Source organism: Asterias amurensis, chromosome 16 (assembly GCF_032118995.1).
Source record: "Asterias amurensis chromosome 16, ASM3211899v1".
Lineage (NCBI taxonomy): Eukaryota > Metazoa > Echinodermata > Asteroidea > Forcipulatida > Asteriidae > Asterias > Asterias amurensis.
In genome coordinates this window covers 3,411,015-3,424,525 of record NC_092663.1, presented here as the reverse complement: position 1 = coordinate 3,424,525, position 13,511 = coordinate 3,411,015, and the positions used below count along the sequence as shown (strand labels likewise).

Below are 13,511 nucleotides of genomic sequence, written 5' to 3'. Positions count from 1 at the left end.
GGGCACCGCGCGTATCGCGTGATGTTGCACAACTGTTTCAGCCGTTGCTCTCGACCAACATGAATGAAGAAACTGTCTTATTAGCATAGGTGCAAGCTCGCGTGTCACGCCCATGTCATAACACTTTTTACTGGTGTTATATCATCTGTTCAAACAATCCCTCGTGATGCCCTCTCGACCAATCAGAATGTAATCTGTCTTAAGTATTTCTGAATTACTTTTCAATCACTGCATTCCCCACCCCATGTTCATCTGTATGTGGCCATCTTACTACTTAGTCTTCTAGATGGCTCTATGCTAAAAATATATTAATTTCTTCAAAGCCAGTGTTTTCTGAGCATTTCTTTGTGCTTTATGAAATTGGGCCCAGCTAGTTTTATCTGGCCGACTGAGGGCGGGCAGCAAAAGTAGGTCACTGGAGTCGTCACGAATCGTCTGTCTGTACTACTACTGTGTCCATTTGTTTGTACAGCAGAGTGTTGAATCATGAACACAAAAAGCGACCTCGTGGTTAGACTCTTGGACAAGTCGCTAAACGTCTGTCGTAGTGATGGCGTTCCGACTCTCTCCACGACACTGGCGATATTCTCACGAGACTGCCGGCTGCCGGGAGACTACTGCTCTCTTGCATGCTGTGCATTCTGATGGTAGTTGTAGCATGGAGGGAGAAAATGATCATGCGAGAACAGTAACTCGATCGCGAAAACCTGAATCCACCAAGACTCGACCACCGCGACAGACCATTATCGACTTGTGTACAAGTCTACCCCTTGGTCTATGCTTTTCCTGTGCACAATGTCATTAGTCTGACTCCCGACTCATCCAGCCCGACATAATGTCTGCGTGATGCCAATCTGACTGAAACCAGTCTACACAAAAGCGCAGCTGCTGTCAGTTTGTTGTGGTCAAAACGCAAGGTAAGATTTTTCTAAATTGACGAAAAAATAACTTTATCTATTAATTAACGAATTAATTTATGTGTATCTTATGTATCATATAAGTTGAATATCGTCTGCTGGGTTTAAATGATTTGTGAAGTGTGTTTGGTGTGATTAACTGTGGTTGTTTGGTGAGCAGAGTTGAAGGAAATGATTTTTGTTGTGCTCACTGCGTGCTGGTTGTGAATTGTATGGATGTTTCCTGTATCATGGTTATTGTCATGTGTTTACTATACAATCAAGTGGCCTGGTCACTCATGCGTTAAACTACAAAGTAGCATGGAGTTCGGACCTCCATTCTTCCATGATTCTATTCCTCCATGAACAGAGGAAGTACAAGTACAGTGATTATTATTATTTTGACCGGCGATTGTAAAAACCATCCATACACTATTTTTTTACTGTTCCGCAATTTTAAACTCTATTTCTTAATTTAGAAAACAAAGTCACAGAATACGAAAGGTAAATAAACTTATAACTATCCATCATCAAGAAATGAATAATCTTTATAGAAGTAGGCCTAGCCTAGTTTAATCATTGAGGGAATTTTTGTTATTTTCCTTCATCCGTCCATTGTTCACTCGGTTTAGTCCATGCCATGCAAGGAGCAATGTTTTCACTGGAGCCCAATCCCAAGTCTGTTGTTGGCACTTGTTTGTTTCAAGCTATATTAAAGCCATTGGACACTTTCGGGAAATAGTATTATCTAAGGCCCACACTTCATGCATCACAACTTAAATAACAAACCTGTGAAAATTTAGGATCAATCGGTGATCGGAGTCGGGAGAAAGTAATGGGAAAACCCACCCTTGTTTCTGCACGTTTCGCCGTGTCATGACATGTGTTTAAAATAAATCCGTAATTCTCGATATCGAGAATCGATATTGTTTTAATGTTTTCTCAAAAAGTAAAGCATTTCATGGAATAATATTTCAAAGACAAGTCTTTCACCATTGCCTTCTGTACACCCTGTAAGTTATTTGTAATATATATCTGTGAACTTTTATTTATTTGTTCTGTTCCGAAAGTGTCCATTGGCTTTTATGGGGCCGAGTTTGGTGGTAAATTTTATTATAATTAATGAAACTTTGAAAGAGGAGTTTCCTTTGGGGAGCGGGGTGGCGAGTCGATATGACAAAAATAATGTTACTGTCAGGCTGGCATTCAAATGTGGAGTGCTTCACTTGGTTAACAAGCCAATGTTACTGTCAGGCTGGCATTCAAATGTGGAGTGTTTCACTCGGTTAACAAGCCAGAGGGTAGTCGGCACTTGCCCTCTAAATAGTGCCATTATGCTAAGAAACTCCCTACTGCTTCTTTGCCGTACACAAGCCCAAGTATCCTCAGGAGGTTAGACAATGTCTTTGAATAGAAACCCATTTTTTATGCCAAGATTTTTATACCAATTTTCCTCAATCCCTAGGTAGGAGCATGGAGGTAGAAAAAACATGTTGTTATTGCCCTCTCAAAAAGGAAGTACTTGGCCTGTTACGATTATCGCAACAATTTATCCCAAAGCTGATACATAATGGAGAGTTCATTAACATATTTATCTAGAAAGTTCCTTTAAATTTGTTGACAAGGAACAAAAAATCCTAGAATTTTTTTTTTTTCTGCGTTAGATACCAAATTTACACAATGCACTCTGGTCCACAGTAACATGGCACTTTACTGCACTTCCATTTGTATTAGTAACACACAACTAAATTTTAAGAACAGTACTTAACCACAAGGTTACATGTATACAGCAGAACAGTTTGTATGGCTTCTGCCTTTCACCATCGAACAAAATAGGGAGATAGCCAGTAGGCTATGGCTAGATAGCTCAGCTAGTAGACTGCTGGCTTGTTAATCCTTAGGTCGCAAGCTCAATTCCCGCTCTAATAAACTTTTCTTTGTTCAACCACCAAAATGACAGCATAATTTGAAATGACAAGCCTGTGTGTTTTTTTTTTTAAGGGCACAAAGGCATCGCCCCTTGATATAGGGAACCCTATGAGGAAATTTTAAATTTCTACTATAGCATTTCAAGGGCACCAATGCAATGAATCGGGAAATTTGGGATAAAATAGCCTGATTAATAGTCTAAATGTTGAAATTTGGGATAAAATAGCCTGAATAATAGTCTAAATGTTGAACCTATTTCATGTGTAACTCACTCCCTGACAACATCATCACCTCCCCTTCAGTTGAGGTATTCAGGGGAGTGGTGACTGCCCACCTACAGTATTATAAGCAGCAATAAGCTTGGGCGATATCACGATATTATCGAATATCGCGATATTAATTTGGAAACGATTTTGATATCGGATGGATTTGGTTTTAATCGAAATATCGATATATGTATTTGCTAGCTGAGACATATTACACCCCATAGGTTTGGAGTAAAACCAGAAGAAAAGGTCATTAGAACACCTCTCTTATATGCTATGGCTGTCTCTTCTACAACTTTCACTTGGAGTTTGAAGACTGATGATATCAAATTTAATTTATCGCGATTATATCGAATATTGCGATATATTGTCGGCGATATATCGTGAATAAAATAAATCGATATCACCCAAGCTTAAAGCAGCAATGAGTCTTTTTTTACTTGCACCTTGTACAAACACACCCCTGCACCGCTCATGGACAAGCAGTCTCTCCACTTTACGTCCTGTCTTATGGACCCTACCAAGTATCCAAGTAGAAGTACAAGTACAAGTGTACCTCCATAAACATGTAGGTGAGCCCTTGTACTCCATCAAATTTCCTACTTTTTCCAAAGACCAAATATCATGCCAGATGAAAACAAATTGGACTGGGGACACAACTTGAAACTAAACAATTCAAAGAGCATTAAAATGTATTCAATTTCATTCTGTGTGCGGTTGGTTTGAGCATGGTTCCAGATACCGCAAATGTATTAAACTAAGCCACAAGACAAAGGAAGTACAATGGTAACCTAACAACCCATGTTCCCAACAGCCTTTCGATTTTCCAATTCTTAATCAACAACAAAGCTTTTACTCTGAAATAAAATCTCAGAGTTCCAATCACTTGCCATTTGTTACACATAGGACTTCCCGCCATTGCTAGTTCAGTGATCTGTCAAGGTTAAAGCCTGTGAGGTTTTGTGTGCCCTATTTATTAAAATGATCAAATGACCTCGGAGACTTGGCTTGGGTTGATTGAATGAATGAGTTATGACAGTTGAAGGTCTTTTTAAGAAAGAAAAAAAAACATGCGTGTAGGATTAGCCTACATATAGTAAGTCCCTAGACTGCACGTTTGTAAACACACTACTGTTTATTAATTTGAGTTTTACGAGCAGGTAAACCTTCTGGTAATTAGGCCAAAAATTTGTGACAATGAAAACGTATATAGGATTTGAGGCATTGCATGGTGAGGTATCAATGTATATTTGGTTTGCGGTAACACCATGTGTGTATCTACTTGCCAGGTAGAGTTGTTCTTAGGGAACTGTCTTGCTTTATTCTACTGCCGTTGAGTAGATAATCGGAGGTTCGGGAGACTTCTCAGTTCTGAAAAGAACTGTCCTGCTTTTAACTTGTACCTGGTAAAGAGCACTGGAGAGCTAAATGATAATTTAAAACATTGCTAGAAATGACACCCTCTGAAGTCATGTAGTTTTAGAGAAAGAGATTTTTCACCCACAAATTTGAATCTGAGAGAGGCTTCAGATCAGACATAAAGCCCTTTTCAAGCATGCTGAAAGCACGCAACTCTAGGCCACAAGTGTGTTTTCTGTTATTATTTGTTTGCAACTCCCATGAACAGTGGAGCTAAGGTTTTCACTGGTTTTGTTATTTTGTGCATGTTGGGATACACCAAGTGAGGATACTGGTCTTACAGCAACACAAAATAACGGGCAAGTCTTTGTACAAAACTCAGTGGATTCAAAATATCTACATATAAACTAACATCTGTGTTTTTAAAACAATGGCAATTTCTCAATGAATTTGAACACAAGAGAATCAGAAAATGTGTATTTTTTTTTTTCCAAAAGAAGTCCATTGATGATCATTTTTTTTCTGACAAAAATGGTAATGCCAAGGCTCGAAATTCACAGTGGACTGCCGGCTTGAGGCCAGTGAGTTTGGTATCAGGCCAGTAAACTAATGATTGGACAAGTTTGGTGTTCTTAACGCTAATAAATGCAAATAAAAGTATGTTTGGATGTTGAGTTTCAGTCTGATGGCAAGGTTTTGGGACTATTAAGTTATAAACCCATCTACACTTTGACAAATTTTGTAGACATGTTTACTTAACAAATTTGGTAAAACATAGAAAACTTCACCAGAGTGGCACTTGAACCAATGACCTCCAGATTAACGTGCCGGCACTCTACCAACTGAGCTATCTACATGTAGCCCAATCTTGGCAGTCTCCCTTTGTTCGGGGGTGCCAATCAGAAGCCAGACAACTCTAGCTACCATTTAGTCAGGGATCACACCAAAGTTTATGACACAACCTGAGAAGCGGCAGCCAGGGGGAGCAACATTTTGTTTTCAAATATCAAGTAATAAATCAAAAGGGAAACTGTTAATATTAGTAAAAATAATTTGGGGCTGATAAACAATATAGTAAATTAGGGTGTGAATGGTTACGATAATAATAAGGATAAGAAAAAATTGTTTAATTTTAGTATGAAAGTTTACTGATTGTTAGGTTCATACTAGAGTTTTTTGTGTCTGTTAAATATTTTCCTCGTATTCAAGAAGGCTGTAGGCCTATCTGAAAACCTTTAAAAAGAAAACCTTTAAAAACACGCAAAACACAAGGTATTTGCTGTCAGTGACCGTCACTCATGCTTCTCCTATTCCTAGGTTGTTGACATTACCTGGTGAAGAGCGCCCTCTTGGTGATTGGCAGATAGTCTAAAGTTTCCCATTGTCAAAGACCTGTCTTCTCACTTGGTGTGTCTTAACATATGCATAAAATAACAAACCTGTGAAAATTTGAGCTCAATTGGTTGTCGAAGTTGCGAGATAATAATGAAATAAAAAACGCCCTTGTCACACGGATTTGTGTGCCTTCAGATGCTTGCTTTCAAGACCTCAAATTCTAAATCTGAGGTCTCAAAATCAAATTCGTGGAAAATTACTTCGTTCTCAAAAACTATGTTACTTCACAATGTTTTATACTATCAACCTCTCCTCATTACTCGTTACCAAGTGAGGTTTTATGTAAACAATTATTTTTAATAGTGTCCACTGCCTTTAACTTGCATTGTTTTTATTTGGAACAAGATGTTCTGTACAAAAAGTATTTTAGATTACATAACTCTGAGGAAAACGAGGTAGCGAGGAAGGGTTTCAATGCAAAACTTGCTCAATTTACTGAAGTTCCAGGCTAGGCATTGTGACTTTTAAAAGTACTTCAATGAAAGATAACCATTTTTGTACAGCACTTTGAGGTCAGTGGGTGCCTCTTAAGCTCAAACTATTTCTTATTTTATTTTTTTTGTTTCTTGAACAGTAAGTTAAGATGGCACCAGTATTGGTGAAAAGACGAATGTCAGACCCCCAGATTGTGCAGCAACTCTGGGAGGCCATCACAGCAATACGCAAACAGAAACAAGTAGCCAACTTGGATCGGATCATAAAGTACATGAGCCGGGAGCATCGCGTGTTGGCCAAGGAGACACAGCAACAGGTAATATCCTAGTCTTATACCAGAGTTTCTTTATATTTAGAAAGTAGTCTTTCTTCTTTTTTCTAGTCTGGTCTTGGCCGAGTCAGTGGCTAGGAGCACCAAAATGTTCTTGTTGAGGTTTATATATGTATTTCTATTGTAGAGGTAGGAAAAACTGCATTGCCCTCACAAGAGTTAAGTGTCAAACCTATGTCTCTACATTGCTCAGTCAGTAGGAGACAATTGAAAATGCATAAAAAGTTGCTAAGCACAACAAAATTATGCTTACCAAAATAAGGTTACATGCTAAAACACAATCTAACATGTACAAATAATAATAATATCGAAGTCTTAGTTAAGCACGTATCTACCAAACAAGGTACTCAAGGCGCTGAGTATATACAAACTTTCAGAAAGATAGGTTATTGCAGTAATGAATTCTGAGACCCAATTATTTAGCACCTTATAAGGGTTTACAAGGTGCTACGGCGCATTAAGCAGCCACAACCAGGAACATCGGGGCGAACCCCTTCTCTTTTCGATAAGTGCACTGGGTTCTTTTACATGTGTTACACAACACATGGGACCAACGGCTTTACGTCCCATCCGAAGGACGAAGCAATGGTTAAGTGTCTTGCTCAAGGACACAGTGTCACGGCTGGGGATTCGAACCCACACTCTGCTGATCAGAAACACCAGAGTTTGAATTCGGTGCTCTTAACCGCTCGGCCACGACACTTCCACAAAATGTAACTGGTTTCCTGCTTAGTTGTGCTAAGAAGACAAATGATATTTTCTGCTTATATTTTCTGCAATATTTTCTGCTTAAGCAGCTCTATGAAATTGGGTCCGTGTCTTTTTGTTAAACCCGACTGAAACCCCCAAATTATTTATTTATTTTCATTTATGATTTCAGCTTGCGTATGCAACTAAAGATGACTTGGTCGTCAAGGACAACTCCAAGGCCAAGAAAGGGATGAGGGCTGGCCAGGAGCAAGAGGCCTTCTGGTGCGCTAAAGAGGAGGAAGAAGAGGTAACTATCTTCAGTTCATTAGATGCCAACAACATGTGATTTCTCCGTTTTAACTGGAAATCCACTTTTTTTTTACCCCCCCCCAAAAAAAAAAAAAAACCCATTAAATATTTGATTTTGTTATATTTTTCAATTGAGATCAAACTTATAAAATCATGAAGATAAAACCATAAAGAATGCCACAGATCGCATAGTAGGCCTTAGGTTTTCAAAAAATAAAAATTTGTAAGCAGGCTTTGCGCCTGCAAGCTTTCACGCTCTCAAGCTTTGCGCACACAGTTCAGCATATCACTTCCCTGTGTAACTGATTTGTCCTTCGAACGGGATGTCACAACATAGGTCCCGTGTGCTAGGATTGGAAGTGCCTGTAAAAGAACCCAGAATACTTGTGGAAGATAATGTTGAACCCTTTTGTTTCAGGTTTACATAGCAAGCACCTTTGTTTGCAAGTGTCCCCAGGCTTGTAAGCTACAGTGATTAAGTTGGATTATCAGGCATCCTTGATTTCATTGCCAGAAGTATTTATTACGAATAACAACATCAAATCACTTGGTTATAGCATGGAGGAAGGAATAGAAGGAGCTCGAACGAAGGGACTTCAAAAGTCGAACCTGCGGTACCGCGGTCGTTTAACAACACCTCGTAATCACCGACATACCTTATACAGACAATGGGCGACCTGGCGTATGTGAGTTTGCGCGTGCGCACTTGGTTCTTCACTCAACCATGGTGTCGTATGTCGTATGGATATAATACAGAAAAACAACTTTTTTGAGACCTGATAAAAATTGTGTACACTTGTGCTCACCAAATCGAAAAACACAATTGAATACAACCACCCTCGTGTGCTAATACCCAAATTTTGAACCACCGCTAGTGACCGGAAAGTCAAAAAAAATGAAAAAATATGCCATGATGTTTCAGTGAAACACCACAAACGGTAAATGAAAACGTGTTTATTCACAATTCTTGTCTCCAATGATTCAACTTTACACGAAGGCAGCGGTGCAGAGCGGCGGTACCGCACGTTCTGTACAAAGAAATCTAATCCTGCTCGTTAATCGGCCGTCCAGCTGGAGGTCTCCTATCTTTTTCCACTGGTTATAGACGGGGGCATTGTCAGGGTATTCTTTTGTTACTCTGCGGTTTTGCGGGTCGTTCGAGCTCCTTCTATTCCTTCCTCCATGATTATAGTAAGATAACTGTTGTATTGCTTTGTGGTAACACCATGTTTGTATCTACTTGCTGAGTAGATTATGTTCTTTTAAAAACTTGTCTTGCTATTATATATTCTACTACTGCGGAGTAACTCTTTTGGAATTCGGAGACTTCTCAGTTCTGAAAGAACTGTCCTGCTTTCACTGCTACCTGGTCAGAAGAAAGGAAATCAGCCAGGACTTCTACTTTCGCTTAGTGGATCAAGGGAAGTTCTCGTTATTAACCTCACTAACTGTTAAAAAAATGCTTCTTGTGGAACCAAAGGAACGAAAAAGGGCTCAACCTTTCAGACTGTTTCTCTTTTCAACTGTTAGAATAAATTTGCATTTGTCTCTGTTTAGGTGGATGAATCGCATGATTGGTACTGCTGTAAGTGTCACTGCCCTGGGGAGGTCCTGTGCTGTGAGTCTTGTTATCGTGTCTACCACCCTGAATGTGTCACCAAGGGGGTGGATCTGGATAACCTCGGCTCTTCATGGACATGCCCCGTCTGTAAGGTGAGGCCCAGGCCTTGAATAACCCATGGCCAGTGTTGTAGTTACTGTGGGCGGTCCTGTCCAGGGCCCAATTTCATAGAGTTGCTAAGCACAAAAATTTGCTTAGCATGAAATTTCTTCCTTGATAAAAACATGATTACCAACCAAATTTCAACGTGATTTTCAGGATAAGCAAACAACAGCTGAATACCAGTAACAAGGAATATGAAACAAATTGAAATTTGGTTGGTAATCCTGTTTTTACCAAGGAAGAAATTTCATGCTTAGCAAATTTTTGTGCTTAGCAGCTCTATGAAATTGGGCCCAGGCTCACAGTTTTCTGCTCTACCAGCCAGGCTCCTAGTGGATGATACCCATGCCTCGTTACGGACTGTGAAGGGGGAACCCGTTTCAGCCCCTTCAGTAGATGGCAACGTGTCCCTGGTGAGGCCCCGGCCTTGAAATAACCGGGCGATCCTGCCCAGCACTTACCATTTTTGCCCAGAACTCTTAGCAAAATACACTTTGCTGTCCAGCACAGACTTCCTCTGGAATAAATCAAGCTATTGTCTACTGTGCATTGATCTGAGACACAGCTAATGATAAGGAGTATCAAATGTCACAGAGAAAGAACATGAAAGTTGAAAGGCCATTCAACTTATCGTATGGCCCCATAACATGAACAGTTCGGAAACCGGGCAACATGCCTGAAGCTTGCACTTCAGCAATAATGGCCCCGTAATTAAACATGAATAAGTTTGTTGATCTGCTTGCGTTTTTGTGGATTTTGAATCAGATTTTTTGCCCACCACTGTAATTAGTCGAGCTACAACCCTGTCCACGGCACCCACAGTGATTGAACTAGCCCCCCCCCCCTCCAACCTCGTGATGTTAGGTGATCTCTCATAAGAAAATTACAAAAGGGAATAAATTACCGTTTGTTTTAATTTTGCTATTTCAGGCCATCAAATCACCAAGCCTGAAACTCACTAAGTCGATGCTCTACAAACTCCTGGAACATGTCTTGAATCGTATGAAGGACAAGGTATGTATGTTGTACATGTGTATGTATCATAGAAGTTAAAGAAAATCACATGACAATGAGATGAAAAGAAATTTAACAAAACCAATGTATATTCGGTTTGCAGTAACACCTTGTGCATGCCTCCTATTAATCCACGACACCCACAGCAAGTTTTCAGTCTGGACCAATGGTTTGAACAATTTTCTCTGTCCATGTTAATTTCTATTGTGGAATGGCGCTTTATAGGCCTAAGCTTACATGTAAAAAAAAAAAAAAAAAAAGAGAGTATTTTATAAACTTTGTTTTGTTATCAACCTGTTACCGATAGCTCAAGCTAAATTTCACAGCACTGCTTAAGCAAAAGATATTGCTAAACAATTGGCTGCTTAGCAGAAATGAGCAGTATACCAGTCCCTAATTGTACATGTGACATGCTAGTTTGGTTGGTAAATTCATCCAGGTTAAGCATAATTTTGATGTGCTTAGTTACCTTCTGAACTTAAGCAGCTCTTTGATATTTGGCCCTGCTCACCAATGAAACTGATTGCTTTGTTTGTCCACTTTACAGGCTCGAGATCTGCACAAGAAGTTAAACATGGGCACACTTCCTAACTACTACAATCTTGTTTACCGACACGTTGATCTTGCCACAATCATGCAGGTTCGTTTCATTTTGCAATCGTAGACCAATCATTTAAAGACTCTGGACACTATTGGTAATTGTCAAAATCCAGTCTTCTCACTAGGTGTATCTCAACAAATGCATAAAATAACAAACCTGTGAAAATTTGAGCTCAATCGGTCGTCGAAGTTGCGAGATATTATAATGAAAGAAAAAAACACCATTGTCACAAGAAATTGTGTGCTTTCAGATGCTTGATTTCGAGACCTCAAGTTCTAAATCTGAGGTCTCGAAATCAAATTCGTGGAAAATTACTTCTTTCTTGAAAACTACATTACTTCAGAGGGAGCCGTTTCTCACAGTGGTTTATATTATCAACCTCTCCCCGTTACTTGTAATCAAGAAAGGTTTTATGATAATAATTATTTTGAGTAATTGCCAATAGTGTCCACTGCCTTTAAACTCTGCCTCTTTTTCATTGAGCAATCACAAACTGGGAATACACAAGGAGAAAGACTGACAGTTAAAATCACAATATAAATTGATTTTCCATTATTAAGATTGCAGCTCGTCTGTAAAAAAGGGTATTTTGGAAAAAGGAAAAGCAAAGACGAGAAGTTGTTAGTCATTTCCTTTGTGGATGTTCAGTTCAAGGGGTTGAATGTTCTGGAGGAGCCTTATCCATAGTTTCTCCCTGCTCAGACGAACAGTCTCTCTGTGGTTACATAGTCTCTCAATGCCTCGTAAAATAATGTCAGAAATGAAATAATTAGGAAGATTGAAGTGGTGTCCTGCAGGGTATCCAGCTTTTTTTGTGTTATTATTGGTTAAACTTCTGTAGAAGTGTCGTGGCCGAGCGGTTAAGAGCACCAAATTTAAACTCTGATGTTTCTGATCAGCAGAGTGTGGGTTTGAATTCCCAGCCGTGCCACTTAAGGAAGACGCTTAATCATTGCTTCGTCCTTCGGATGGGACGTAAAGCTGTTGGTCCCATGTGTTGTGTAATGCATGTAAAAGAACCCAGTGCACTTATCAAAAATAGAAGGGGTTGGCCCCTGTGTCCCTGGCTGTGGCTGCTGTATGCGCCATAGCACATTGTAAATCCTTAGGTGCTACATAATTATATACGTGTGCTTTATAAGACTCTGATATTAATATTGTTTTTCTATATGGGATTTGAGGCATTGCATGGTGAATTATCAATATATATTTTATTTGCGGTAACACCACTGTATCTACTTGCCAGGTAGATTATGTCTTTAGAGAACTTGTCCTGCATATATATTCTACTACCGTGAAGTAGTGTTTTATTATAGTTGTAAATTGCTGTTCGACTATTTTTGTGTTCTTGTTTCTTGAACAGAAAGTTGACGATAAGGAATACCGCTGCATTGAAGAGTTCCAGTCTGATGCCGAAATGATGGTTCACACGTCTGTTATTTACTACGGACCGACCAACGAGCGCACAGACCTGTGTCAGTTCACACTCAACGACTGCAACTATGATGTAAGAACAAAAGTTGCATAACATGATAACAAGAGCAATCTAGTCTAAATGTTTAGACCAACTGAGAACTCACTCAGTGGTAGTGAATAGGCCTGGGCAAATTATTTGAATATCCGGTTAATGGCAAATAGGTTTTCCTATTCGTAACCGCGAATGCCTTTTTTTTCTTACCCGGATATCCGCATAGGGCGCAAATACCTGTGTACAAACCGGATAATTCTGTAATAACAACCGAGTAACCGGATATTCTTTAACTATCTGAATATCCGCGGACGTCGGGCGACAACGGATATAAATGTTTCGTCTGAATCCTTATGAAACTTCTGTGAAGACAGCATAAAACAGTATAAATTAAGTATTTTACTATGCTCACCTCCGTGAAGATTTAAAACAATGACATTTCTGGCGTAATTTGTCCAAAGATTACACAAGTTTTCCTTCACGTAGAGTCAATCACGATCAAAAGAAAAAGCAAATCGCCATCTTTAAATTAGATCCGGTCATTTTTATGAATGAACCGAGTGACACTGTCTTAAACTAATATCAATTCGCCCATAAGATCTCATTCACAAACGAATAGTGCCCTCTATTGGCAAAAAAAATTAATTTTTTTTATATATTTTTTTAAATAGCGCCCTCTCGTGGCGAAAAAATTTATTCGAGTATCCGGTTAATTTCGGATAGTTGGCCAGCGGTATCCGAATAACAAAATTTCACTATTCGCCCAGCACTAGTAGTGAAGTTATAATGATCCACTTAAAGCTTAAGTAGTAGTCCCAACCAATTTTCTACCTTCGGCCCAGGTAGTAGTTACCAAGCAGGAAGGCTCCCAAATCAGAAAATTTCCTCTGTGGTGGTAGAATATAGTGCAAGAAAAGTCTCTAAGAAACTCAAATTCCATACACACTTCTTGAAGAAGAAGACAAAATACACAGCTGGCCAAGATCATAAATGTTGTTTGTTTAAGCCAGAAAAAGCCACTGAAAACTCTCGACTTTGGAGACCTTTGATTTAAAATAACTGGTTCGTTTGAAGAACTACTTCGTTTAGTGTTAA

General features: G+C 39.3%; 1 protein-coding gene across 2 annotated transcripts in view; it reads left to right on the top strand.

The window, feature by feature from the left end:
- The first annotated feature begins 875 nt into the window (after nt 1-875).
- LOC139948684 (zinc finger MYND domain-containing protein 11-like) overlaps nt 876-13,511 on the top strand; it is a 30,491-nt gene continuing 17,855 nt past the window's right edge. For both annotated transcript variants that reach the window (XR_011787470.1, XM_071946929.1), the window contains exons 1-7: nt 876-917; nt 6,420-6,596; nt 7,492-7,608; nt 9,168-9,323; nt 10,264-10,347; nt 10,895-10,987; nt 12,312-12,455. Coding sequence is in view for 1 of the 2 variants with exons in the window: in XM_071946929.1 (XP_071803030.1) it covers nt 6,429-6,596; nt 7,492-7,608; nt 9,168-9,323; nt 10,264-10,347; nt 10,895-10,987; nt 12,312-12,455 (762 nt within the window). In the remaining variant the exon portion in view is untranslated. The remainder of the gene's footprint in view (nt 918-6,419; nt 6,597-7,491; nt 7,609-9,167; nt 9,324-10,263; nt 10,348-10,894; nt 10,988-12,311; nt 12,456-13,511) is intronic.